This window comes from Dipodomys ordii, unplaced genomic scaffold (genome assembly GCF_000151885.1).
Source record: "Dipodomys ordii isolate 6190 unplaced genomic scaffold, Dord_2.0 Scaffold126, whole genome shotgun sequence".
Lineage (NCBI taxonomy): Eukaryota > Metazoa > Chordata > Mammalia > Rodentia > Heteromyidae > Dipodomys > Dipodomys ordii.
The window spans coordinates 2,332,662-2,360,161 of NW_012267342.1; the positions used below are offsets into that span (position 1 = coordinate 2,332,662).

The 27,500-nt window shown below is 36.2% G+C and overlaps 1 protein-coding gene across 7 annotated transcripts in view; it reads left to right on the forward strand.

Moving 5' to 3' along the window:
• The window catches only part of Gtdc1 (glycosyltransferase-like domain containing 1), a 286,433-nt gene that overhangs the window by 244,180 nt on the left and 14,753 nt on the right, over positions 1-27,500 (forward strand). For all 7 annotated transcript variants that reach the window (XM_013030075.1, XM_013030080.1, XM_013030076.1 and 4 more), the window contains one exon: positions 16,718-16,827. In XM_013030075.1, coding sequence (XP_012885529.1) covers positions 16,718-16,827 — 110 coding nt within the window. The remainder of the gene's footprint in view (positions 1-16,717; positions 16,828-27,500) is intronic.

Below are 27,500 nucleotides of genomic sequence, written 5' to 3' on the forward strand. Positions count from 1 at the left end.
TGTTCACAAATAAAATAAAATAAAATTAAAAAAAAAATAAAACAGACATTCCACATTGTGTTCATCTTTTTTTAAGTAAAATGTAAGTATATTTAAGATTAAAATATACAAAACGTACTCATACATTATATTATCTCACAATAATCAAAATCCCTATTAAAGTCTGTTATTCCCACTTAATAGATGAGAGAACCAAAGCCTAGAGCTCTAAAGTGTAACTTGTCTGAAGTTCTCAAGTTAGAGTGTGGTTAGGGTCCCTTAATCAAAATGCTGTACTATACTTAAGTATCTTAAGAGTTTGCAATGGGTAGTTTTTTTTTTGTTGTTGTTGTTGTTTTGTTTTTGTCGATCATGGAGCTTGAACTGTGGGCTTGGGCAATGTCCCTCACCTTTTCAGCTCAGTGCTAGTGCTCTACCACTTGAACCACAGTGCCACTAACAGTTTTCTGATGGTTAATTGGAGGTAAGAGACTCATGGACTTTCCTGCCCAGGCTGGCTTTGAACCATGATCCTCGGATCTCAGTCTCCTTAGTAGCTAGGATTACAGGCGTGAGCCACTAGCATCTGACTCATTGATTTGTTTGTGTGTGTGTGTGTGTGTGAAAATACTGTACAGAGGGGTTACAGGTTATATGAGCAAGGTAATGAGTACATTTCTTATTTCTTATCAAGCATTGTTGCCTCCTCCTTTGTTTTTCCCCTACCATCCCTTCCCTCTCACTTCCACAACTACACTCCCCCTCCCCACACCTAAATTGTAAAGTTCTTTGTTCAACAGTGTCTTGTACATCGCATTGTTACAATGGGTCCACCTGTATCCCTACTTAAACAATTGGTTATTTTCCTTCCCCTCCCCAAATTATACCAACATCAAATACAGTGAAAACAGTGGTTATACCGTGGGGGAGGACATACAAAGCAACAAAAAAAAATCACATGGTACCTTATAAATATGTTAGAAACAATAGCAAGAAAGAAAAAAACCACTTGTGTCCCTATCTTGAGGTTCATTTTGCTTAACATCATCTTATCTGGTCATACTGTACAAAGCTTTTGACCTTTTCTGCTTGTCCCAGACATATAATAGTTATTGCAAATAAGGGAAACCATAGGACCTATGTTTCTTTGGGCTTGGCTTATGTCACTTAATATCATTTTTTTCCAAGTCTTTCCATTTCCTAACAAATGGGGCAATGTCCTTTTTTCTGACAGAGGCATAGAATTCCACACACACATATACCATATTTTCTTGATCATTCATCTACTGAGGGGCATCTGGGTTGGTTCTATATCTTAGCTATGATAAATAATGCTGCAGTAAACATAGATGTGCTGGTAGCTTTAATATGGTCTTGTTTGTGATCATTCTGCATGGCAAAGGACATAGCTAGCAAGATCAATAAAAAGCCCATAGATTGGGAGAAGATCTTCACTACCCATACAACAGACAAGGGTCTCATATCTAAAATATATTTTGAACTCAAAAAATTAAATCCTTCAACAACAAATCCTCAAAGAAACAACTGCCTGATAAATAAGTGGGCTAAAGACTTAAAAAGAAACTTATCGAAAGAGGAAATAAGAATGGCCAATAGTCACATGAAGAAATGCTCAACCTCTCTAGCCATAAAAGAAATGTAAATCAAAACAATATTGAGATTCCACCTCACCCCAGTTAGAATGGCTATAAACAAGAACTCTAATAACAACAGATGCTGGAGGGTTCAGAAGGGAGCCCTACTGCATTGTTGGTGGGAGTATAAACTCGTTCAACCACTTTGGAAAGTAGTATGGAGGTTCCTCAAAAAACTTCACATAGAGCTCCTCTATGACCTAGCAATCCCACTTTTAGGCATTTACCCAAATGATCACAAACAAGACCATAATAAAGTTACCAGCACAACTATGTTTAATGCAGTATTATTTACCATAACTAAGATAGGGAACCAACCCAGATGTCCCTCAGTAGATGAATGGATCAAGAAAATGTGGCATGTATATACAACAGAATTCTATGCCTCCATCAGAAAGAATGACATTGCCCATTTGTTAGGAAACAGAAAGACTTGGAAAAAATTATATTAAGGGAAGTAATCCAGGCCAAAAGAAGCATAGGTCCTATGGTTTCCTTTACTTGCAATAACTAGTATATGTCTGGGATGAGCAGAACAGGTCAAAAGCTATGTACATTGTGTTCATCTTTTCCCATAATCATTGCCATGACAATCTGGTAGGCCTAGCAGTTGTTGATGTATAAGGTGTACAGTCTTTTTTCTGAGATCTGTCAGATAGGATACATGGCAGTCTCTTTGGGTCTAGAAACAAGACATAATACATAAAATGTGTGTTAAGTTTTTCATTTTTTTCACCATCAGAGAGATTTCTTATTAATCACTCTGTCCATTTCTGTTTTTGCATTTTTAAAGTCAGAAACTAGTTTTAGAGTGGTTTTCTCTTCAAATTAAGATTCTTTCTCATATGATTGAAAACCTTGTCCACAGCTGAATATGAAAACCGATCATTAAGAATTTAAATCCATTTGGATGAAAAACATCTAATAATTCTAGATGATGTTTAATTCTCCATTTAAAAAGTCTTTAGCGTCATTTCATAAACCTTTCTAACCATACTTTAAAAAATAACTGGCTTTATTCACCTAAGATGAAAACATCGTTTATTCATATCCTCACTGCCTAACAACTTATGGAGTCAAAGTGTTTCTCTGATGTGTGGGGCTTTCAGACTAATTATGAGAGCACAGCATACAAATAAGTAGGAAATAATATAAAGAACACATTCATGAAATCATCAGTAGTAAATGAATATTAGAACAGGAGTGAATCAGAATGAGATAGTATTTCTCAAGGATGACTCCAAGTAACAATAAATTCAAAGTCTCTTTTACAATTGTTTCAAACCTCAAAAATTCGGAAACAATTTAAGTATCTAATATTAGGAGAATTAATTTATGTACAAAATGAAGATATTATATAATCATTGGAAAATGAGATGTTTGTTATTATAGGAAGGTATCTATTATGTATTTAGTGAAAATGCAAAGTATGTAGTGACTGATACTTTTCTTTCATCTTTACAGAATAAGAATTATGTTCCTTAAAAGTGCATTCACACAAATATATGTTAGAATGTGCATTGAAAGAGTTCTAGAAGTTGCTTTACCAAGAGCTGAGTATATCGGTTTCAGCTGAGCAGTGGATCCAGGATGGGGGACAGTGGAGCTTTTTAGTGGATACTACATATGTTTGTGAATTACTTCAGTTTTATTACAGTGCATCTTCACTTTGCTTTCATTGAAATTTTAATTTAAATGGTTGTACATTCACAAACAAGTCCTCTCTGGAACTCTGAGAGTACACATGCCATTTCTTCTTTTCTTACTCTCACATATCCTTGAGGGTGACTTCTTTTTCTAGGTGTGTCTTCTTTCTGTTGTTCATATTACGCAAATCCTGTTGATTTTTTTAAATCATTAATTCCATGATGTACAGCCCTCTTATCGTTACTGAACCTATCTGCTGAATTTTTTTTTATTTCTCTGTTTATTGCGTTTTTGTACTATCTAATAGTTGCTGAGATTGTGTAGTTTAAAGCCTGGCTATAAGGCTCCTAGCTGTCACAGTAAAACAAGAAATTAGAATCACGTGTCTTTCTCTTCAAGAGGTAGTATAACAGTTTTCAGGAACATTAAAATTCACTTGACTAGACCCTGAGAGAAATTTCTAAAAAAGAATGTAGATAGGATCATGGTAGCTCTCAGGATAACCAGTTCACAGTTTTGAATGTATTCTTTCCCTATATATCAGAGGAAAATAATGTTAAAATACAGAAACAAATCTAAAATGGCAAATCAGTTGGAATTTATGGCCCTAGTCACCACTTTGAACAAAGAGAAACTTTCATCCCAGAAAGACTTAGTAATGAGAAAAGAATCTGGTTCCATATAACCTCACAAGTCTGAGAGAGAGTAATTATAGACAGTGTGAGGGTCTAAAATGATGTGGGTTGGTGTGCTTGCTGCTTAAGTAACATTCCAGGATAGGGAAGACCAATTCGTCTTAATTAAGATACTTCATGGTGTACCAATTTGTTGAGGAAGGGGTGTGGATGAACTTCCTATCCAGAGCTTCAGAGAAATAGGACTCACTATTAAGACAGACAGCCAAATGAAAATTGCTGTGTGTAATATCCAGGAGAGTGGAAATAGGAAAAACAAATTAGGGAGTCAAAGCTTTTAGCAGTGGGGAGATTTTAAAGAAAACTGTGTGAGACCTAGTGGTAAGAAAAATTTGTTAAGTATGGTTTCTACTGTGTGGCTTTCAGGATAGAATGGTTGGGAAGATTTAATTGGGACAGGGTCACTAGGTTGTATTTGTAACTCAGTATTTGTAAACCACGTAAGTGACCTTTCTAAGAAAGCACAGTATCTTCATTAGTGTCAAAATAGAAGAGAGCATAATAAGCCTAAGGACTGAGGTAGGAAGGGACTACATAGGAGCACATCATCCAGGAGAAGGGAACAGGAAAGAAGCAAAGAAAACCTAGTAAATCAGGAGGAAAGGAACACAGCTAATGTCCTAAGGTGTAATGGTGACATAAAAGTCACCCCAAAACTGTATATTATCAAAATCTCTTGTTAATAGGTATTGCCAAGAAAAAGAGATGTTAAAGTACAAAAACATGGGGCTGGGAAGGTGGCTCAGTGGTAGAGTGCTTGCCTTGCATGCATGAGGCCTGGGTTCAATTCTTCAGCACCGCATAAGCAGAAAAAGCTGGAAGTGGTGCTGTGGTTCAAGTGATAGAGCACTAGCTTTGAGCTGAAGAGTTGAGGGACAGCACCCATGCCCAGAGTTCAGGCCCCATGACCGACGAAAACAAAACAAAACAAAAGATACAAAAACATAAATGAACAATTTTGATTTAAGAATAGGACTGTAGGCTTTAGGGCTATATAGGAGAATACAATTTTCTCAAAAAGAGGCAAGGAGTAAAGCCTAGAGTGCCAATAGACCTTATTTTCAATGAGAGATCACTTCCTCTCTCTACTTAAAGCGAAGACAGGAATATGAATGTGCAGATAGTACAAGGAAGCTCTGATATGCATAAATTAGATTTCTTTAAATTTTTCTATAACATTGTGAGGGCTCATTTCAGTATGGTAATAGAAATCTTAAGTAGTTTGAGATTTTCTGCCTTCTGTTTTCTTGGTTACCATTTCTCACATGTTGGACCCTATGAAGGGATCTCTTCCTTCTGTCTGTCTGCCAGTAGCTCTGTGATCCTTCCATGACATTCGCCTAATGCTGAACTATGTTTTCACTTTTAGGAATTTCTCAAGGCTGGTACCCATATAGTATTCCTAGAGATGTACTGCGATGGTCAGCTTTTTATCACTGTGACAAAATACCTGAGAGAAACAATGTAAAGGAAGAAAGATTTATTTTGGCTTATGGTTTCCAAATTTCAGCCCATTGTCAACTAGCCATTGCTTTTAGGCCTGTAACAAAACAAACATAATTGGAAAAGAGTGTGATGGAGGACAGCTACTGGCAGCCTGGAAACAGAGAGAATTAGACAGAGGCAGGGATTGGGACAAGATAAGCTCTTCAGAGGCACATCTCCACTGACAAACTTCCTCTAGTCAGCCTCTACCTCTTAAATAAGGCATCTACCTGTGAACTCACTCATACATTAATCCATAGATGTAGCTTAATCTAATCATCACCCTTACAATCCAGTATTCTCCCACAACATCATCTGGAAATGGAGCTTTCAGCATATGAGCCTTTTGGGGAACATTTCATTTTTAAACCACAACACGTGTTGTCAAACATTCATTTTTAGGATCATGCTCCTTCTTCAGGCTTCTAAGCTATAGGTCTCTGAAATCTGAAAGCTCTGTTCTCCTCAACTCTTCTTCATCAGTCCCTCTGTTTCATGTCTAGAGTTGGAGCACAGCATAGATGGGGTACATGCTATACTCACCTGGCCTTTGCTTCTTTCTGAAGACATTACCATTTCTACTAAGATTTTGCCTTCTGTATACTACTGGAAGACTGGCCAGTTTAGTAGTGGGAGTCCATATTTTCCTTAAAACAATGAACGTGAAACATATTAGTATATAGCACTTATGTGTCTGTCTTTGTTTAATTTGTAACAAAGCCTTACAGACAGGTGCAAACAGTAAATCCTCTTTTGCAACCCAGAACTCATTGTTGAGTATGACATTTAGGTACATGTAAGAAGGAATATGATTTCTACAATAGTTGGCGGAGGGAGACTTATTAACTCACGCAGATTGTCTCTGAGAATAAAGTTGGAAAAGCTAAAAAAATGGATTTTTTACATATTTAGGGTAGAGAAAGGGGGAGGGGATAAATTGATTTAAGTGTTTTAATTATGGCTATTAGCAAAAAAGCAAATAGATAACAAGTACTGACATGGATATAGAGAAAAGGGAGCCCTTTCACACTGTGGTAGGAATGTAAATTAGTACAACCATTATAGAAAATAATATGGAGATTCCTCAAAAAAATTAAAAATGGAACTAATGATCCAGCTGTCATGTTACTGGTTTAATATCTAAAGGAAATAAAATGAATATGTCAACAATATACCCTTATGCCTATGTTTAGCATAGCACTATTTACAATTGCCAAGATATGAGGTCAACCTAAGTATCCATCAACTGATAATGAAGACTTAAAGAATACTTTGTGCATGTGGACCATGGAACACTGTGTAGTATGGAACACTATTCAGCTGGAAGAAAAGGATGAAATCCTGTTATTTATCTTATGGATAGAACTTTGTATCATTATATTAAGTGAAACCTATTTACAGAAAGAAAAGAACCACAAGAGCTATAAAAGTGAATCTCATAGCAATTAAGTGAAATGGTGGTTGCTAAAAGTTAGGGAGAAAAGAGGAGAGGTAAGTGTTTGGTTGATCAGTGGGAACTAACTTCCAGTTACATAGGAATAAGAAGTTCTCATATGGCATTGTAAAGTAGAGGGACTACACTTGACAATTTTGTATTGTGTATCTCAAAAGGGTTAAATATTTTGAATATGAAGAAAAGATTTTCTTTTTTGTTGTTGTTGTTTTTTTTTTTTTGTCCGGTCGTGGGGCCTGAACTCTGGGCCTGGGCGCTGTCCCTCAGCTCTTCAGCTCAAGGCTAGTGCTCTACCACTTGAGTCACAACGCCACTTCTGGCTTTTTTCTTTTTTTGCTTATGTGGTGCTGAGGAATCGAACCCAGGGCCTGAAGCATGCAAGACAAGCGCTTTACCACTGAGCCACCTTCCCAGCCCGAAGAAAAGATTTTCAATATGAGGAAATGATAGCTGTTTGAGGATATTGACACAATTAACTTGCTTTAAACATCACACAATATATACACTTATTGAAATATTACATTGCTCTCCTACTCTTATGGTTTTATATATCAGTTGAAAATTTAAAATTGAGTAATTAGGTAAATAAAATACCACCAGTACAAAAAGTGAAAGGTGTATAAAATGAGCATATATTGTGTGACATCAGGGTGCTAACCTTACCTTAATTCCTCACAATGAATTTTTTGTGTATGCCAGTCCTGGGGCTTGAACTCAAGCGCACTATCCCTGAGCTTTTTTCTTCAAGGTTAGAACTCTGCAACTTGAACCACAGCTCCACTTCTGGCATTCTTGCTGAATAATTGGAAATAAAATTCTCAATGACTTTTGTGCCCAGCCTGTAATCCTCACATCTCACTCTCCTGAGTAACTATTAGCCTGGCCTTGACAATGAACTTTTAATTTGTGGTATTCTCTTGTTTTAAGGATGTAGAAGCTGAGGCTGTGTGAGATTGTGCGGTATGTCTGGTGGACACACACACCATATTGATACTGCTAATGGCTAGGATTTTCTCTATGAACTGTGCCTTTCATTCTCCCACCAAAAGAGAGGTTAAAGGGCAGAATGCATAGCAACAAGAGAAAGCTCTAGGGTATAGTTTTGGTCCTCAATACCTATGAGTAAATGATGGTGGGAGATGTTTTAAAAATACAAGAATGAATAAGATATAATCTGTAATTTAGGGCTATAGAGATACTAGTAGAAAATCCAGGACACACATATACACAGACACATACAAACATATACACAGACACACACACACATGAGAGTGGCATGGGAGTTGAAAAATTCCTGACTATGTTTCATGCATTCTGACACACCACTTCAGAAGCAAAAACAGCACCTGTAAAGGGAAATCACACTGTCTATTTGCCCACTGATGTCATTCATGTGGAGGGAAATTAAATTTCTGACCCTAGAAAGTCAGTCATCATGGGAACTAATACAGGGTGGCAAATAGAAACCTTACATTTGAAAATGATGAACACAATACTAAATTGAAGTGAAGTATTTGTTCTTAGTGGGGTTTGGGGAGAGGAGGGTGTTTTATTTTGAGGCAGCATCTCACCTTGTTGCCTAGGTTTTCCTTAGATTCCCAGTCATCACCCTCTGCCTCCAAAATGCTTTGAGTTACAGTCTTTTGCAACATGAAGTGGTACATTGTAATGAAGAGTTAGAGAGGGAGTAGAGGAAAGTACCTGAAGAGTGAAGAAATTAGAAATTGTACGTTCAGAGATCATAAATCTGTATTATTTTTTTCATATTCTTATTGCCACCTCTTCTCCAATAAGTTTGAAAGCCAAGTCACAGTTAAAGAATATCCATGGTCTCATGATCTACAAGTGAACACATGAGCTGAAGGTCCAGTGCTTTTTTCCTCTCATAAAAAAAATTCAAAACAAACTGCTTCAATTTGTAGTAATAAGGTGCAATTGCAATGCAGACTCTGTCTTTTCTGTGTGCTCTTAGAGTAGTTAGTTTGTGTGCCCACTTGGATAAGAGGCTTAAAAAGGATTATGATCAGGTGCTTAGCATGGGACCTGGATTGTAACAGAAGCTCTGCAAATGTAATTCACCTTTCTAGCACCTTCTTTTATCCAACATTTATATAGAGCAGCTAACTTTGGGCTATAAATTCTATTTTTTCAGCACAACATACATTATGATGCGATAAGCAACTCCCAATGCCTACACCACTCCATATCTCAGTTGCTTAAACACAGTATCACAATATCTTTTCACATGTTCTTGCTTTCTCAGTCCTGGGCATAGTAAGAGCAACTCTCCAAGTGGCAATTCAGACTACCTAACCACCTTGACACAAAATCGCCAAGGTTTATTACATCAAAGACAGAACTACTCTTAGATGTTTCTGTCTCACATTGACACTTATCAATCAGATTACAATTCTCTGGCCATTTCTTGTCCTCATCCCAGTTTGGAGATGTCCTCTGTGTACACAGAAAGTGAAAGTTGCATATTGACAAACACAAGTAATGTCTATCACTACTCGGAGAGAGCTGCAATTAGTAGTATCATCTGTCCTCTGTGGAGCTCCCAATGCAGTGCTTTGTTCCTGGATACATGAATATCTAGGAAGATCCAGGTGTCAACTCAAGGTATTCGAGAACTAGATGAAGTAGCTTGCGTTCAATATGAATAAGCTTGTGTGGCAAAATAGAAAAAGTTAACAGTTTAATATTAACTAAAGGACACAGGAATCTTTCATTTTCACTGAATAGATGTTCATGAATAAGAAGGCTCTCAGAAAGGAAATGGGAAATGCAAGGCAGCATAGCCTGATGAAAGAAATAACGCCTTCTGGCATTATGTTGGCTTCTCAACTGTTCAGAATAAATAAATAAATAAATGTTGGGAATAAACACTGTTCTTGTTGTATCTGCTGCTTCCAATAAGCTTGAAATATTTCTGTGCTGGTCTTTTTTGCCATAGCAGAGAATGAATTCCTAAACAAACTGTTATATTTCTACCAAGTTAAGAGTAAGGAAAATATTGAGAAACAGGACTTTCTCATCTGCTGGAATGCTTTATGATAATGCAACTTTCTTTGATTAGTAGTTGTCAAACATAGATGGGTCACAGGAAGGAGAAATGATGTTGCTATAAGTCTGACAATGCTAGATTAAGCGAAAAGCCCATTAACAGTCTTATGGCAAGATATTAGCAGTGGTTTCTCAAAAGTGTTATAAATGATCTACATAAATTGATATACATGTTTATAGTCGGAAACTGATGGCTCATGCCTGTAATGCTAACTATCCTAGCTACCCCAGGAGGCTGAGTTCTAAAGATCGTGGTTTAAGGCCAGCCTGAGCAGAAAAATTCTAAGACTCTGATCCTCGACTAACCATCTAAAAAACAGTGGAAGTGGAAGCTGGGCACCAGTGACTCATGCCTGTAATCCTAGCTAAGATCTAGCTCAGATCTCAGGAGGCTGAGATCTGAGGATCATGGTTCAAAGGCAGCCTAGGCAGGACCACTCAGAAAACCAGAAGAGGAGCTGTGGCTCAAGTGGTAGAGCGCTAGCCTTGAGTTGAAAATCTGAGGGACAGCATCCAGGCCCAGAGTTCAAATCCCAAGAGACAAAAAAAAAAGAAAATGGGGTTATGGCTCAAAGTGGTAGAACGCTAGCCTTGACGAAAAAAGATCAGGGATAGCACCTAGGCCCTAAGTTCAAGCCCCACAACTGACAAACAAAATCCCAACAATAAATGTTTATAAGGAAAAGAGAAAACAAACAGAAAAAGGGAACATGCATGATAATGCTTAGAGATATACACCTCAATCATTGTTCTACACAAAAACATCCGCGTGTCTTACAAAAACAGATCATATAATGCATACTACTCTGTCATCTCTCTTACTTGAGAGTATTTCTGGAATATTTTCTTTGTTAAGAAATAGACTTCTGGCCCAGAATTCAAGCCCCAAGACCGACAAAAAAGAAATATACTTTGCAGCATTATTTTAATAGCTGCTCTATATATTGTATCAATATTGGATCATATTTGTATCAAACTATATTATACTATTATATTGGTTACAAATAGTAACCAATGTGCACACCTTCATTTTATTGGCTAACTTATCAAAATTTGAATTATTGGGGCAAAGCTAAGGTTTATTATGAATACTGCAAAGGGGAAACAAAGGAGGAGGCAACAATGTTTGATAAGAAATGTCCTCATTACCTTGCTCTATTTTCACAATTTAAAAAACTTACTAATTAAAAAAGTTGTTTCTATCCAGGCACCTGTGGCTCACACCTGTAATCCTAGCTACTCAGGAGGCTGATACTGAGAATCACAGTCCAAAGCTAGTCTGGGCTAGCTTCTTAGCTCCAACTAACCACAAAAAAAAAAAATCTGGAGTAGGGCTGTGGCTGTAGTGGTAGAGTGCTAGCCTTGAGCAAAAAAGGTAAGAGACAGCACCCAGGTCCTGAATTCAAGCCCCAGGACTGCCACAAAATAAAACAAGCAAACAAAAAGTATATGTTTCTACTTATACTCCTTATGTTCAGGAGCCAATAATTCTGTAAGTGTGATTCTAAAGACTTGGGTGTATTATGAAATGTACATTTAATCTTAAAAACAGAAAGCATTGTTCAGAATATTACCATAAATCCTTCTTTTTGTACTTTTTTATCGTAAAAATGCTGTACAGAGGAGTTACAGTTACATGAGCAAGGTAATGGGTATATTTCCTATTGAGCATTGTTGTTTCCTCCTTTGTTTTCCCCCATCATCCTTCCCTCCCACCTCTATAATTACCCCCTCCCACCGAAGTTGTCCCACCGAAGTTGTAAATCCTCTTATACGGGTACACAATCAAATATACAAAAGATTCACATTACATTTCTGTAAAAACAATCAAGATCAATTTACATTTTATTATTATATGCAGGACTAGGGGTAATACTAGAATTTGACCTCAATTTCTTGCACTTGCTAGTTAGACTCTCTACCGTTGGAGTCATGCCCTTTTGACTTTCATTATTTCTCCTATAGGGTCTCCCTTTTTCCCTTAGTTGGCCTGGATTTCCACCCTCATATTTACACTTTCTGCATTCCTGGGATGACTACTACATACATGCTACTACACCCAACTTTTATTTTGGTGGTAGGAGTGGTACCACAGTTTAAACTCAAGGTCTTGGCTTGTCTTACTTGCTTGACTGACACTCTACCAATTAATTGAGCCCTATCTTTTTGCTAGTTACTTTTCAGATTTTTATGCATGCCTTTGAACTGCTGTCCTCCAGATATCAGCCTCTTGAGTAGCAAAGATTACAGGCATGATCTAACAGCATCTATCCATTTCCAGGTTTTTATTGGCTGAGATGGGATCTCCTGGTTATTTTTCTTTAGGCTGATCTCAAATTGTGATCTTCCAGATCTTAGCTTCCCAAGTAGCTAGAATTATAGGTATAAACCACCATACCTGGCTCCCATGTTCTATTGCAAATAGGTTTACGTTGATATATCATGGCGACTAGGCTAAACTGGATATGGAGAATAAGTTACTTGTTTTGACAAGAATTTGAATATCATCATGTTTTATTATGGCTAATGGCTGCTATTTGTGCCACAAATTGCTTAATGCTGGGCAATTTCTAGTTTTTCAAAATGTAAACTCAAAAAGTTTTAGCTAAATTTGAGCAACATAGATGAAATAGTTGAGTGTATATTTACATATAATCTTCCAACTTGGATATAAATAGCACTTTATTTTTTTAAACATTTTTATTATCTTTGGGTAGTTATACAAAGGAGTTGCCATTCTACAAACAGTATATGAATACAAAGTGTCTGACAACATTGTCGTCCATCTCTCTTAACCCATAACTTCTTAAGTAGCACTTTAAACACAAACTATGAGAAATATTTTAGAATTATTCTTTTGCCACTCTTATACTTCAAGAAGCAGTTTTGGTTCAACTCCTTTCACCTGTATTTCTAGTACCAGCATGCTGCCACTTTTGTAGATACCTATCCTCTTCCCTACCTGTTATCTAAGAACAGGGCTTTGTGAAACTGCCTGATGTAATCACTAGAAATTGTTTCCCCTGTTATGGAAACCTACTTACTAGTCATAATCTCTAGTAACCACTTGCTCCAGTGCCTTACTGTTTGTGTGTGTCACTCCTAGAGCTTGAACTTGGGGTCTGGATGTTCTCTAGTAGCTTTTATGCCAAAGACTAACACTGTCACTTGAGTCATTGCTCCACTTATGGCATTTTGGTTGTTGATTGAAGATAAGATTATCAGAGACTTTCCTGCCCAGGCTGGCTTTAATCTATGATCCTTAGATATCTCAACTTCCTGCCTCTCTAGGATTATAGGTATAATGTATCAGAGCCCAGCTTTGGTTGCCTTTTTAAGAGGTCTTTAAAACATGTATTTTCAACAGGATCCAATTCTTTGAATGGCTCCCAAAATAATTACTATCTCAGTATTTAATTACTTTCCTTCCATTTTTACCATCCTCTACAAATGGAGGGCTGTTAAAACTATACAAATCACGCATTCTGTAACAATACTTTAGGCTAAAACATCTTCCCCAAAGAGTACTTTTTACAAAATAAAGTAATAGAGAATTCCTAATGTTACTAGAGGTCCACCTTACAACCAGTTATATATTACAGTTTAAACAAAAATGAATAGGGATTCACACAAGTTTCTTTCAAGTTTTATGCAAAATGACTTGGATATGAAAGCTTTTGTCCATCTATAAGAAAGAGTTAAAGGATATGGTAGGATTGTCATTCTTTTAGCTGATGTAAAAACACTGAAAATAGAGTTCTTAAGCCTACTGCGTTTAAAACACATTGGATCTTTTTAGAACTATAGGCTGCATTAAACTATAGGCCTATTAAACCTCATCTACTTTTGTGTTAATACACACATAGAAGAAGGGGGAAAGAGGTGAAGAGAACACACACAAAAGCTAAAACAGGAGATATCTAGAATAAATGGTCTCTTGGTGTTGCATTACCAAAACTTTGGTACTCCAAAAGAAATATTTCCAAAACCGACAGGCTAGATTTCCCTATAGTGTTATTCTCTTTAAAATGTATTATATTGTTTCCATTCTTTTCATCTTAGTATTTCCAAGAGAATCAGACTGAAGAACATTTTACAGATAAGGTGGCAGCTATTTGATTGATATGTTTGTACATAGCATATGGTGCATTCTTCCCTCTCACACTGTTTTGAGTCTTTGTTCTTGCCCACAATAGTAGTATATACAAGAACCATCCAGAAGCTTCCCAATGGTACATGTATGCAATACACATCATCTTAAAAAGCAATGAACAGTTTGCCATCACATTCTTTATTATTTGAAGTAAATCAAGCTGAGAGACATAGAGCTTAAAATAAGTTGTGTTAGAACTCTAATTCTATAAGATATTACAATTTCATAAGCTTATAAATGCCATTTAAAATGTTAATTAGAAGATGCATTTGTTTTAATTCATGATACTGAAAATATTGACTGAATTTTGCATTAACACATTTAGGGGTACAGATGTCATTTTTCATGAGATTTCCTGAATGATGTAATTTTCATTCTTCATATAGCAGTTTGATCATTTTACAGATTTATTTCACATAATTAGTAGTAAATGAGAAATTCAATTGCTGATATATAACTATTTTTCTGTAATATAAAAAGAAGTTAATATTTCTGAATTATAAATAAGAACAAATATTTTGAAGACATCTGGTCTACAGCTGTCTGAAATAAGATAATTTAAAACAGTGTAATTAAATGCAAGACATACTGAAATATTCACACCTTAGAATGTAAAAAAAAAATCTCATCCCATTTTAATGTGATTTGTTAAGTTGGATTTTTTTTTAAATTTTAGTGTCCTACAGATCCTCATTCTGTCATTGCATAAAAGACTGACAAACTAAACTAAAATTAATACATGTTTTTAAAGCCTAAATAGAACTATGATCTACTATCATCATCATTATTTTCATTATTATTTTATATATCGAATAACTTCCACTCTTAGCCTAATAGGACTAGGTCTATACTTAAACCTGTCTCTTCCCTTTTAAGATTTACACTGCTCTATTCAATCACTGGGAATGAGAAAATAGTAGAGGCGCCTATAATCTCACTCCTGAGAATGTATATTCTTGTGTGCATAAAGGAGATCAGTAAATGTAGGAAGAAGTCATTCAGACTGTGGAAGTGAGGCCCATCTTTAGCACATTCTCATGATCAGCAAAGAATCATTCTTTGAAGGAATTTTTTCTTTTAAGAATATCTGTGTTAGGTATAATATTGACAGTTTGGGAAGAAAGAAAAATATTGAATATACCCTCTGTAACCTAACCTTAAAATGTAAAAAATAAAGATTCCTTCCCCAACAAAGGATGTCAAACCTTAAAACTTCAATGGCAAATGAGGTTTATTTTGCTTTTGGGGTTTTTTTGTTTGTTTTCTCCTTTGTTGCTGTTCTTGTTTTCTGTACCTTCTTTTTAAAAAAAATTATATTTTATTGTAAAGATGCTGTACCAAGGGGTTACAGTTACATGAGTAAGGCAATGAGTATATTTCTTGTTGGGTATTGTTACCCCTTCTCTTATTGTTCTCCCACTATCCCTTCCCTCCTCTACCTCCCTCATTCCTCTCCTGCCCCCGACTGCCTGAACTTGTAAAGTTCATTTCCAGTATACTGTCTTGGTATCATTGTTGCAGTGGGTCATCCTGTGTTCTTGTTTCAGCGTTTTGTTATTCCCCTTCCTCTCCCCAAATTAGACAAGGTATATACAAGATTCAGGGTACCAAAATCAATTACAGTGACAACAGGGGATCTACCATAGGGGGAAGAACATACAAAGGAAACAAAAAAAAAATTGCATAGTACATTAAAAAACCTCAACAACAAAGAAAGACCTCTTGTGTCCTTATCTTGGGGTTCATTTCATTTTGAGCCTTTCTGCTCATCTGATAAAATTATCCTAGATGTATACTAATTATTGCAAATGAGGGAAACCCTGGAACCTATATTTCTTAGGGTCTGGCTTACTTCACTTACTATGATTTTTTTCCAAGTCTTTCCATTTCCTAACAAATGGGGCAATGTCATTCTTTCTGATGGAAGCATGGAATTCCATTGTATATTCCTGTCTTGTATGTAAGTTTATCTGTTTTGTGGAGGTTAAGGAGTAGCATAGAAATGGTGGCACTAAGGGTGAACAAATGCAGCATTGATACTCACTAGTTGACAGTGACCTATCTATCTTGTGTGGGAGGAGGGTCAGGAGGGAAAAAACAGGGAGAAAATGAGGGAGGAAATGAGACTGTTCAAAAGAAAATGTACTCATTATACCTGACTTGTGTAACTGTAACCCCTATGTATACCACCTTTACAATAAAATTTTTAAAAATTAAAAAACATATTCAAATATTTATTAGCAAAATAGTCCAAACTTAAAATATAAAATAATAAGATATGTGCTCACTATCTGACGTACATAACTGAAACCCCTCTGTATATCACCTTTACAATAACAATAAAAAATAGATTTTTAAAAATTCAGTGGGACTGGGCATCATCCTAGGAAAGACGTGTGAGGATGTGAAAACACTCAGTGGCTGCTATAGTGGAATAATAGGGAGAGATGTCTGTGTGAATGCCAGAGATTCCCCTCGCCAGCAAAGACCCTGAAAAGAATTGGCACTGTGCAAAATGAAACCACTTTCTTTTCAACATATACCCTAAGGTAACACAAGCTGTATTTTGTGTGTTTATTTCCAGGGAGCATGACAAAGATCCAGAGACATTTTTTAAGGTATTAATGCACCTAAAGGATTTAGAACTTCCTTTTCACATCTCTGTCCTCGGAGAAACTTTTACAGATGTCCCAGGTACTTCTTCCAAATTTTCTAATTTATATTTCAATAGATGATGTAAGCTCTACAACTTAAGTATTAATTTCCATGTTTTTCTTTGTTAGAATAATCAAGATGAGCACTGTTAACCAAAAGATTATACGATGGCATTAAAGTCCGATTCAATTAAAAAAATACTTAAGTAAGCATTCTTTGATTTTAGTTGAGAACATGAAGTCATCTATTTTATCAAATATAGTTTATACACTGAATCTTGATGTAAATAAAATATATTGCTATAGGCATCTTAACACTTAAGGAAAGTGGGAAATTGTAATTGGATGTACAACCCCTCACCTCTGGGGTCACTGGTTTGAATCATGTTCACATTGGTAATGGCTGAAATACATTACCATCTGTTAGGTGTCCTATGTAAAGCATTTGGGCATCTAACTTTGTAATGTGGAATGAGCTGCCATTCACATCTTACTTGTCATCAGTCTGCACCTTTTTTATTGAACTTGCAAAAGACACAAAATTGGCACCTGTTAGCAACAGGTCCTCTTATTCCATGTCCTTCACCCTGCATCCTCCCCAGTCATGTTTGCGTCAGTAAACTGAGCATCTGATGCTTCTCATAAGAGCTTGCATTCATGTCTTTAAAAGCTTTGGATGTTGAGCATTATTTGAAAACTAAATATAAAGTGAACAGAAGAGGTATTCAGAAATGACCCTAGCTACCATGCATTATACATTGAAGGACCACCTACAGTTTGATTTCACTCAGCAAATACTTTCTGATCTAGTATAGTGCTAGTAACTACTCCTAACATGTAGTCATTAGCTTCATCTTTGTAGTTTATCTGTGCCTCCTGCATCTTATGGACACTGATTTGTTCTCTGTTTCTGAGAAGTAAGGCACGAAGCTTCTTTAGACATCATTTGTGTAATTTTCTTCTATTTGGTCCTTCTGATATGTACTATGAGACATTTTATGAAGCTTTGTCAGATCTCTCAACTCTATATGCTTTTGTATTTACCTCACTTTCAAATTATGTAATATACATCTACATTTTTTATCTCCTCCCCTCCATGTATATGTGTATATATATGCCCTCAACTGAAGCATCTGTGAGGTCCAGAGACTATCTTGTTTTCTACTGTTGCTCAAAATGCAATAGTGAGACCATCATATTGCTGGTGCTCAGAATATTTATCAGATAAATAAGGTAATTTAAGATCACTTCCCCTGAAGGAATTATCTTTTTTGGGGGGAAGGTAGGGGGGCTCCGGTCGTGGGCCTGAACTCTGGGCCTGGGCGCTGTCCCTCAGCTCTTCAGCTCAAGGCTAGTGCTCTACCACTTGAGCCACAGCACCACTTCTGGCTTTTTTTCTTTTTGCTTATGTGGTGCTGAGGAATCGAACTCAGGGCCTCATGCATGCAAGGCAAGCACTCTACCACTGAGCCCCCTTCCCAGCCTGGAATTGATCTTTTTGAAAGATGATTGGGCTGGGATATAGCTCAGTGGCAAAACACTTGCCTAGCAAATATGACGTTCTGGGTTCGATCCTCAGTACCAAAAAAGAAAAGCCAAAAAAAAAACCAGTTTTTTTTAAAAAAAAAAAAAAAAGATGATGATAGCGGTAGGAAATTTGTGATAAGCATGTGAAACATTTTCATTTTTGCTGATATTCTTATAACAATGGAAAGCTTTAAAAAAGCTCTTCAAATTTATTTCCTAAGTATTTCCTCATCCCATTAGATATTAAAATGGATTCCTCCTTTCTTCTTTCTGTCTGCATCACAAGAAAGATGTCAAAAACAATATAAAGCTGGTCATAGTGGTTAATTGTAATTCTAGCTCCTTGAGAGGCTGACATAGAGACTATGGTAAGGTAAGTCACAGTTTTGGTGTATCCCAAACAGAACAGGAGACTCATCTCATTAGAAAAAAAAACTGGGTGTGGTAGTACATACCTGCATCAAGTCCTGGGGGAAAAATTTTACCAAAAGCCAAGCATGGTGGTCCACATCTATAATGTACTTTCCTACTTGGGTGAGAAGAAGGAGGATAGATAGTATAAGAATAGCCTTAGTGTAGGGGGTGGGGATGGGTAGTGAGACTATTTAGAAAACATAACCAAAGCAAAAATGAGCTTTGGATGTATCTCAAGTGTTAGAAAACTTAACTAGCAACTGTACTGAATTCAGACTTCTCGTGCTACAAAAATAAAAGACAGGGGAAGACAGACAGACAGACAGACAGACAAAGATTATTCCTACCATGTATTCATAGCAAAGCAGCACTCAACTTGTTACTGTTGTTCAGAGACTCAAGCTCATAGATAAGAAAGCAAGCACTAGCTCAAGCATTATAAGTTACCAAAAGGAAGACAAAACTCAGGAACTACTCCATCAACAATTAATTATTTTGTCTTAGAAAAAGTATGACAACCTATTAAACTCATTGGCTAGAACTTTTCAAAGCACTGCTCAATTTAAATAAGGTCAGGAAAAATAATCCTACTATGTGTTGCGAAGGGAAAACACAAGCCAAGCACTAGTGGTTTTTTTGAGATCTTGGTTTGAAATCAGCCTGGGAAGGAAAGTCTACAAGATTACAAATCCAATGAATTAGCAAAAACCTGGCCTAGAAGTATGACTGTATAGCTCATGTGGTAGAGGGCCACCAGCTCTGAGCAAGTCAACCAAACAATAGCATGGGCCAGACCTCTGAATGCAAACCCTGGAGCCAGATTTGGGGCTGGGGGTTGAGTGGAAGAATCAGGAGCAGAAATATCTGGTGACCTTCATAATGGATCTCTATAGCTCCAACTTAGTACTATGCATCATGGTTTGTGGTTCCTTGGAGCAAAAACCAAGTTGATTCAAGGTTTCTACCTTAAGAAACCTTGTTGAGATTATCCCAGTTGAGTAAAAATCTTGCAAACTAGGAAACAAACCATCTGGTATCTAAAGACATATCTAGAAACTGTCCTGTGTGACAGAACCTATATGAAGTGAAGATTTTTCTCTTGTGAAATGGAGTTAATTATCACTTACCAACAACTTGGCATTTTGAAAAGCTTACAGTAATTGACAATCTGAAGTAGTTCGCTTCTACTGCAAGGGGACATTTGGCAATATATAGAGAAATTTCTGGCTATTACAACTCTAGGCAGAGAGATTGCTCCTTCAGCTAGTGGATGGACACAGCAATGTTTTTAAGCTTCACAGCTGCACTCCATAGAACAGTCCCGTCTTACAAAGACTGATCCAACAAAAAATGTAAACAACACCAAAATTGAGGAACTCTGATTAATAGAATTTAAAGTCAGCAAACAGGTTTGGAGATGGTTCTGGTAGCTTTCTAGGTTAAGCTCAGTTAACCCTTTAGCGCAATAGAAAGGAAGAGGTGGGAGAGGGAAAGGATAATTAAACCACCTGCCCTATCGAGTTCACTGAGTTATAATGAGGATTTCAGCAGAATTAGATAATTTGGGAAAAGTACTACTATGCAGATTTTATTATTAGACTCGTGGACTTCCATGTAGAATTTTTAAACTATGTAGAGTATGTCTTTAGTGCATTTTTCCATCCAAAGATATTAGTAATGCTGCACTTCAAAAATTCATTTTTAGTCCCAAAATTGAAAGGTCATTCTGCTACATAAACCATCTGTGTCTGACACTGTGTTACAAATGAACCAAAAAGCCTAGAAGCTCCTCAATGCTAATATTTGAATGTTGGCCAATTCTCATGACAAGGTCACATTGTTAGCCCTTGAAATGATTTAATTTAAAAAAACACAAATGCTTAAGATATCAAAGCAATGGAATGTGTTTGTGTACTTAATAATTTCCCACAAATTCTAAACAGAATCTTATTTTCTATGAGAAGCCAAATCCTTATGTAAGGTTTTTCTTCCTTCCATACTACGGACATGGTAGGAGAAAAGAATTTTAGATTTGGACATTAGGGTGGCCAGAGAGGTTGCAAGGAAACTCAAAATGTGAAGTATGGTTTTGGCAGACAGAAGTCTTTCTGGTTCACCTTTAAACTTAAGATTAAGAACAGTATGTGGAGGGCTTCTGGTTAGTATCTAGTATGGTAGTGGTATTACTATGATCTATGACTCTTACTTAGATCTAGAGGCAAATGTTCGATACTCATATAGCATTTACCTCTCCTCCCACCTTCTCCTTCAGTCAGCTTCAGCTACTAGCTCATTTTCAACAATTTGGCTCTCCTAAAGAGTGAAATGCTTGGAAAGTTCTAGGAACACAAATAGCAAATATTATATTTATATAGAACTTTTAAATTTTTTACTGCAAAGAGTCTAGAGAAGAAAAGCTATTAATAAGACATAAGATTATATGTAAGATGAAGTAAATGCCCTAATAAGTCTAACTAAATTCATTCTATCCATGCCATACCATTGCCTAAACCTATTCCATTCCTTGTAATCTCCTTAAAATTTTATCACTAACACTATTTCTAAAGTAGAGTTAAGTACCAAGTTCTTCTTATGGCCTAGCATCATGTAAAGTACTGAGAATACCGAAAAGAAAGGATAGTCCTGCTCCTAGAAGTTTCAATTCTGGTTGGAAAGAAAAAGTATTTTATGTATTCATATTTTATTATCCCATGGCCTTTGAAAAATTATACCATCTTAAGTAGTTTTGAATACACTATTTTCTAACCCTTAATGAACAGTCCTTACAGCAAGCCAGTGATTTAGATAATCAAACAAGTATTGACATCCCCAATTTATAACTGAAGAAAATGACTTACAATGACTCCATTATAGAAGCATGGATATGAATTAGATTCTCAGTAGACAGAGCTACCCTCATAGGGTTCCTAGAAGTAGACATATGTTTACTTTCCCAAGAATATGACTGGGGAAATCGGTTTCCTAAGAATCTGAAATTCAAACTAAAGTCTTCTCTCTCCCAGTCTTTGAAGTGAAGAAAACAACAAACTGTAATGAGACTCAAATAACTGTAGACATACTTGCTTCTGACAGGAAAGAGTAAATGCTATATTAGAAATCATAGTATCTTTTAAGATAACATGAATTTAACAAAGTTCCAATTAGGCTGCCAGAGTATTACTTTATATATCTTACAAAATGGTTTTGAAATCCAAAGAAAATAAATGAATGAATGGGCAGAATGTCAAGGAAATCATTTACAAAGGAATCATACTGTAAAACAAGACTTGCCAGATTCGGAACATATATGAATTGATAATTTTTAGAAGAGTGCTTTGCAAATTCTGAAACATAAAAGTAGAGAAGCATACAATAATGGGGAGCTCAGAACCAAGATAAACTTACTTACATTTTTAAAAATCTGAAAAACTTAGTATGACAAAATTTAATAATTGACATATTTTAGCTCTAACCTGTTTTGTTCCATGAAAATTAGAAACTCAGTAAGGCTGGGCATCAGTGGCTTGCCTGTAATCCTAGCTACCCAAGAGGCTGAGATATGAGGACTGCAGTTTGAAGCCAGCCCAGACAGGAAAGACTGTGAGACTCTTATCTCCAATAAACTACTTTATAAAAGCCACAAGTGGTGCTGTGGCTCAAGTGGTAGAACACTAGCCTTGATCACAGAAAGGCTCAGGGATAGGGCCCAGGCCCTGCATTCAAGCCCCAGGATTGGGAAAAAAAGAAAGAAACTCAATAAAATTAATAACTTCCATGTAATAAAAATCAGTAAAATATATTATGTATATTATCCTCTATATAAAAGGAAAGAATATATAATTAGTTTCTTATGAATAGCTGATTATATATAAATAAAGCATTTGCACTAAATATGAAAGTATAAATTAAGGTTTGCAATAGCATAAACACATTATTATGATAGTATGCCACGGCTAAGCCTTTATGCTGGTATATCATTTTATATCACAATGGTATCCTCAATCTGTATAACTTACTCTTCTCTATTTACAGGTGAAAATATTAAAGCTTAAATTAAATAACTTGCCCAAAACCATTCAGCTAATAAACAATGAACAAAAATTATATCAGAAGAAATAAATACTAAATCATTATCTTTAAAAAAGAGCTTTAATTTTTACCAGTAATTAAATAAATATAAATGCAAAGAATTTATGACAGAGCATTTGCATTCACCAAAGCAATAAAGATAAAAGTATATCATAACTAAGATTAGCCAACTGGTCGAGCAACATCTGCATGTAGGATAACAGCAGTGTAAATTATTTTTGCCAAGCCATAAAAATTAATAAACTCATTGATTTCCTTATTAATATCCCATCAGAGAATGTATCCCATGGAAATAATCACATAGGGAATAAAACAGATGACAAAACTTGTCCTTGCTCCAATCTTTTCTCTGACATCCCATAGTTAACAGCCCAATAAGATCATGTAATTTCTTGATCCTATGCCTCTTTCTGTTTATGTTACCTCATCTCCTGGACTTGTCCTTTATTTTCTAGGCTCCCATACCCTTAACACTGATATCATATCATCTACCTGCTATTTATTACTGGTGTTCTTTTCAAACCCAGACCATCCGTCTCAGTGAGAATCTATTGCATAGTTTTTCTGTAGGATACAATTTTTTTTTTTTTTTTTTGTAGTATGTGAAGTTCTTCACAATCTGACTCTGGCCTTGTGGCTTATGGGTTGCAGTTCTTTTCACCGTTTTCTGAATACATCTGTTCATTTACCCACCTCCCAAACCCAATCCTGTGCCATTAATTGTTGAATTCTTTGTTCCTTCCCACATAAGCAAACCCTTCTCCATCTGGCAAAATCCTTCTTGTCCCATACTTTCCTTTCCCTTCCATATTACTTCATAGCACCTATGTTCACCCCATCAGCTACTGATCACACTGCACTGTGGTCACTTGTTGGTTGGCTGCCATAAGGGCTCCATGGCTAGAGGACACTTTGCTGTGGGAAGTGTCATTTCTGAAACAATCAGCAGCAGTCCTAGTTAAGGGCCCACCTACCATGGCCAATATTCACTAATTACCATACAAAATGAGTCACGGTAAGAATTCCATTCAGTGCTTGAGCAGCTCTCCCTTCCTTTCTTAAGAAAGGTTTATCCTTCCTTCCCAAATGCAAATAACTGGAAACAACTTACTCTCATTCCTCAGGGTGTCCTGTAAGAATCTGTCTTTTTCCTATGGTCACTCCCAGGCGTGCCATCTCCTGCTTGTAGTTTAATCCTGCAGCGTCTGTAAGTGGGATATTTATCATTTCTACTGAAACCAGAAGATTCAGTGCAACTTTCAAGGCAAGATCGTTTTCCCCCCCACCAGGGAAAGTCCATGAAGATAATATGTTCCGGAATACAATTCCCAACACATCTCTCATGAAATTGGTCTCGCAAGTTATAACTATGCAGACATCACTAAGAGAAAAAAAACCCTTTCATTTTCATAAACTATCGTCAAAGTTTGTAAGAAATGTGCATTTGCAAAACACACAAAGAAAAACATTAATTAGTAAAAAAGATGAAGAGAATAATAGGAAAATATGCAATTAAAAACATAATTTTGAAAACTTGTAAATACATTGATGACTTAGATATAAGCTGATATGTAAGAAAGACAGAATATATTAGAGTGCAACTGCTAGACAGTGCTTTTGTAATTTTTACTTTTTCAACTCCTGTAGTTGTACATGGTCAGATTTGGGTTGTGATGTGGCCAAAACAGTATTTGTTCCACTCTAGGTTTGTGGCAGGATACCTGTGTGTTTAACATTTTTGTTTCATGTTGTACATATCAGAATAGGAGTCTGACAGAAATTATATATGAGTGTCTGGATCCAACTAGTGAACATTTCCAGCTCTATCTCTCTTCACTTAAACTGTCTCATTTGTAAAATGGAAACTGTCACAGAGACTTACTGCAATGGAATGAACAGTACCAGGAACTTAGAAGGAAGATATATTTCCACTTCTGCCACTGATGATCCATCTCACTTCTTCCAACCTCAGTTCACTCATCCCTAAAATAAAATCAGGCAAAAGAAGGTATAACTTGGAGGGATTTTGGAGATTAGAGCTATCTTAACTTTTAAAATGGGGTTCATATCCCTACCATAATAGGAATTTGTCATAGTGGCACTTTATGAAACTTTTATTATGAGAACAAAGTCATTTCATACTTTTCAAAACACATCTGCACTCTCAAACACCTCCACTTAGGTGGTTGAAAGCCAGATATCTAGACTGTCACAGTGATTGCAGTAGCCCTGTAATATGTTTTCGATCATATCATTCATTGCCTCCCATTCTGTTCTGTTCTTACCTTCAAGTACACACTGGAGTCTTCTTCCTTTCTATCTGTCTGTCTGTCTACTTTTTGCTTTAGGTTACTTTTCAGATACAGTCTTACATTTCGCTTGAGATCAGCCATGGTTTTCAACCCTTCAACACACTGCCTCCCACACAGCCAAGATGGCAGGCACCTACCACCACATCAAGCCACTGTCTTTCTTCCCTTGCTTCTGGCTTCAGATTATGATTCTCTTATATGTGTCTCTGTCATAGCCGGAATTACAAACATGTTCCAACATATCTGCTTCATTTTATCTTCCAAGATGGCCTCTTTTCTCCTGTCCTGTCCATATCATATTAGTATAATTTCATCAGTATATCCTTCCCATGTTGTTTTAAATACACTAGCCCCTCTTTTCTGCTCAGGTTAAATTCCATACACTCTTAAAACCAGGGACAATACCAAAACCTATCCATGTTATATTTTTCCTGTACATGCATATATATGTGTAATTCCTTTCCATCTTAACTCAGCACTTATCACCTACTTTGGACATAACTTTTAAAGTTTGAGGTTTGACAGCAAAGCTATTATGAATTTCTTTTTCTTACTTTGCAATTTCATAGGCAGAAGATTGATTCTTTCCATACATTTTACCAATCATCGTATCAGGTTTTCTTTTTTTCTTTCCTTACTAGATCAAGAACTTTCTCCTTTTCAGCTTTCGACAGCTGCTCTTTGGCATAACACATTTCCTGTACCACTCCTCTTTCTCTTTCAGGCCATGTTAAATAAATTAAAGGTTATTTGAACACCAACAGTAGCTACTATTGCAGTTGATCTGTTAACCAAATAAAATAGCAAGTGGCTGATTTGGGGGAGGAGGAGGTTTAGGGGAGGTGGAAATGTATTGTATACCATATGGAGGTACTAGACATAAGACACATGAGATCTTATCATACTGCTCAGAATGGTATATAGTTTTAAACTCAGAAATTGTTTATATCTGGAATTTTCCATTCAAAATTGTCAATATCTCAGTTTATCATACGCAACTGAATCATGAATGAGGGGAACACTGTATCTTTGTAACCTACCTTCAGTCCTTACATATAAATAAGTTCTATGGGCTCTAGCCTAGATTATTCAGTGTTCCCAGAAGATAGATCACACAGTAACACCTAGAGCCCCCTTTTCTACCTGTCAGATTTCAACCCAACATTCAGGAGTTAATTCAGTCACTTTCCCAGACCTCTAAAAGAATTATGCTATCTTCAGGCTAGATGTGTTGGTGCAGCTGTACTTGCAGCTACATAGGATGTACAGGGAGGAGGATGCTGGTCCAGAGTTAGCCCTGGGGGAAAAAATGCATAAGATCTTGTCTGAAAAACAAGATAAAGATGAGACTAAAGTAGAAGAGCAAGGCATTGAAATAAAGCCCCAGCACCATAAAAAGGAAGGGAAGGATTATAAGTACATTTAGCAGTGCACTTGTAATCTTCCTGGAACAAGGTTCTTCAGCATGACATAGGATCCAGAGATCCTAATATCCTTATAATAAGGGTGTTTGCATGATTTTGACCAAGGAATATATTGTCATTTGGGATTTAGTATGCCCATGCATAATTGTATGTTTATAATTGAAACAAAGTTTTCATAACATGATGCATTTTTATTACATTTGATACGCTGTGATGTTTTCTGTTCTGTGTCATTTCTGCTGTTCTAAATTGATATTGCAACCATTAGTCACAGTTGTAAAAAAAAACACATATACTGCACATAGTAGGAATACTGTTGTATATGTTTAAACTGACTGGGATTTTGCCAAGATCATTGTAGAAAGGTTACTATCTGTCTGTCTGTCTGTCTGTCTGTCTGTCTGTCTATCTATCTATATTTCACAAAGTATATTGTGAATATACTCAGTCCATTTTTAACATTCTAGGTTTTTAGATTTCAATCACACTAAAATATTTTTATATTCTCAAAGTTGTTCTCTGTTGGCTTTACACAACCAAACCAATCTGAAGTGCCAGCATACTGTATTTTTATCTCATCTTAAAGAAATAATTATCATTATAACAAAATTCCTAAAATGTCTAGTATCTGACATATGCTGAAATCTTTGGTGTGTGCCATACTTTATGCTAGATGTTTTTTGGACAGTTCATCTCATCTAATTTCAAAATAATAAGTTGGCAGGATAGACACTACCTTCTTTTCACCTGTAAGAATGTTAAAATTAAACCATAGTACTTTACTGAAAAATCCTAACATTAAACTAGATTCATGAGTTTTGATTTGATTTTTTTTCTTCCCACAAAGTTCTCTGTAATTTAGCAAGTTGAGTTTTTTTTCACAGTACATTATAACTTTGTTCTGTGCTTATGAAAAATGTCAGATTGATGGTACTGAGAACGAAAGT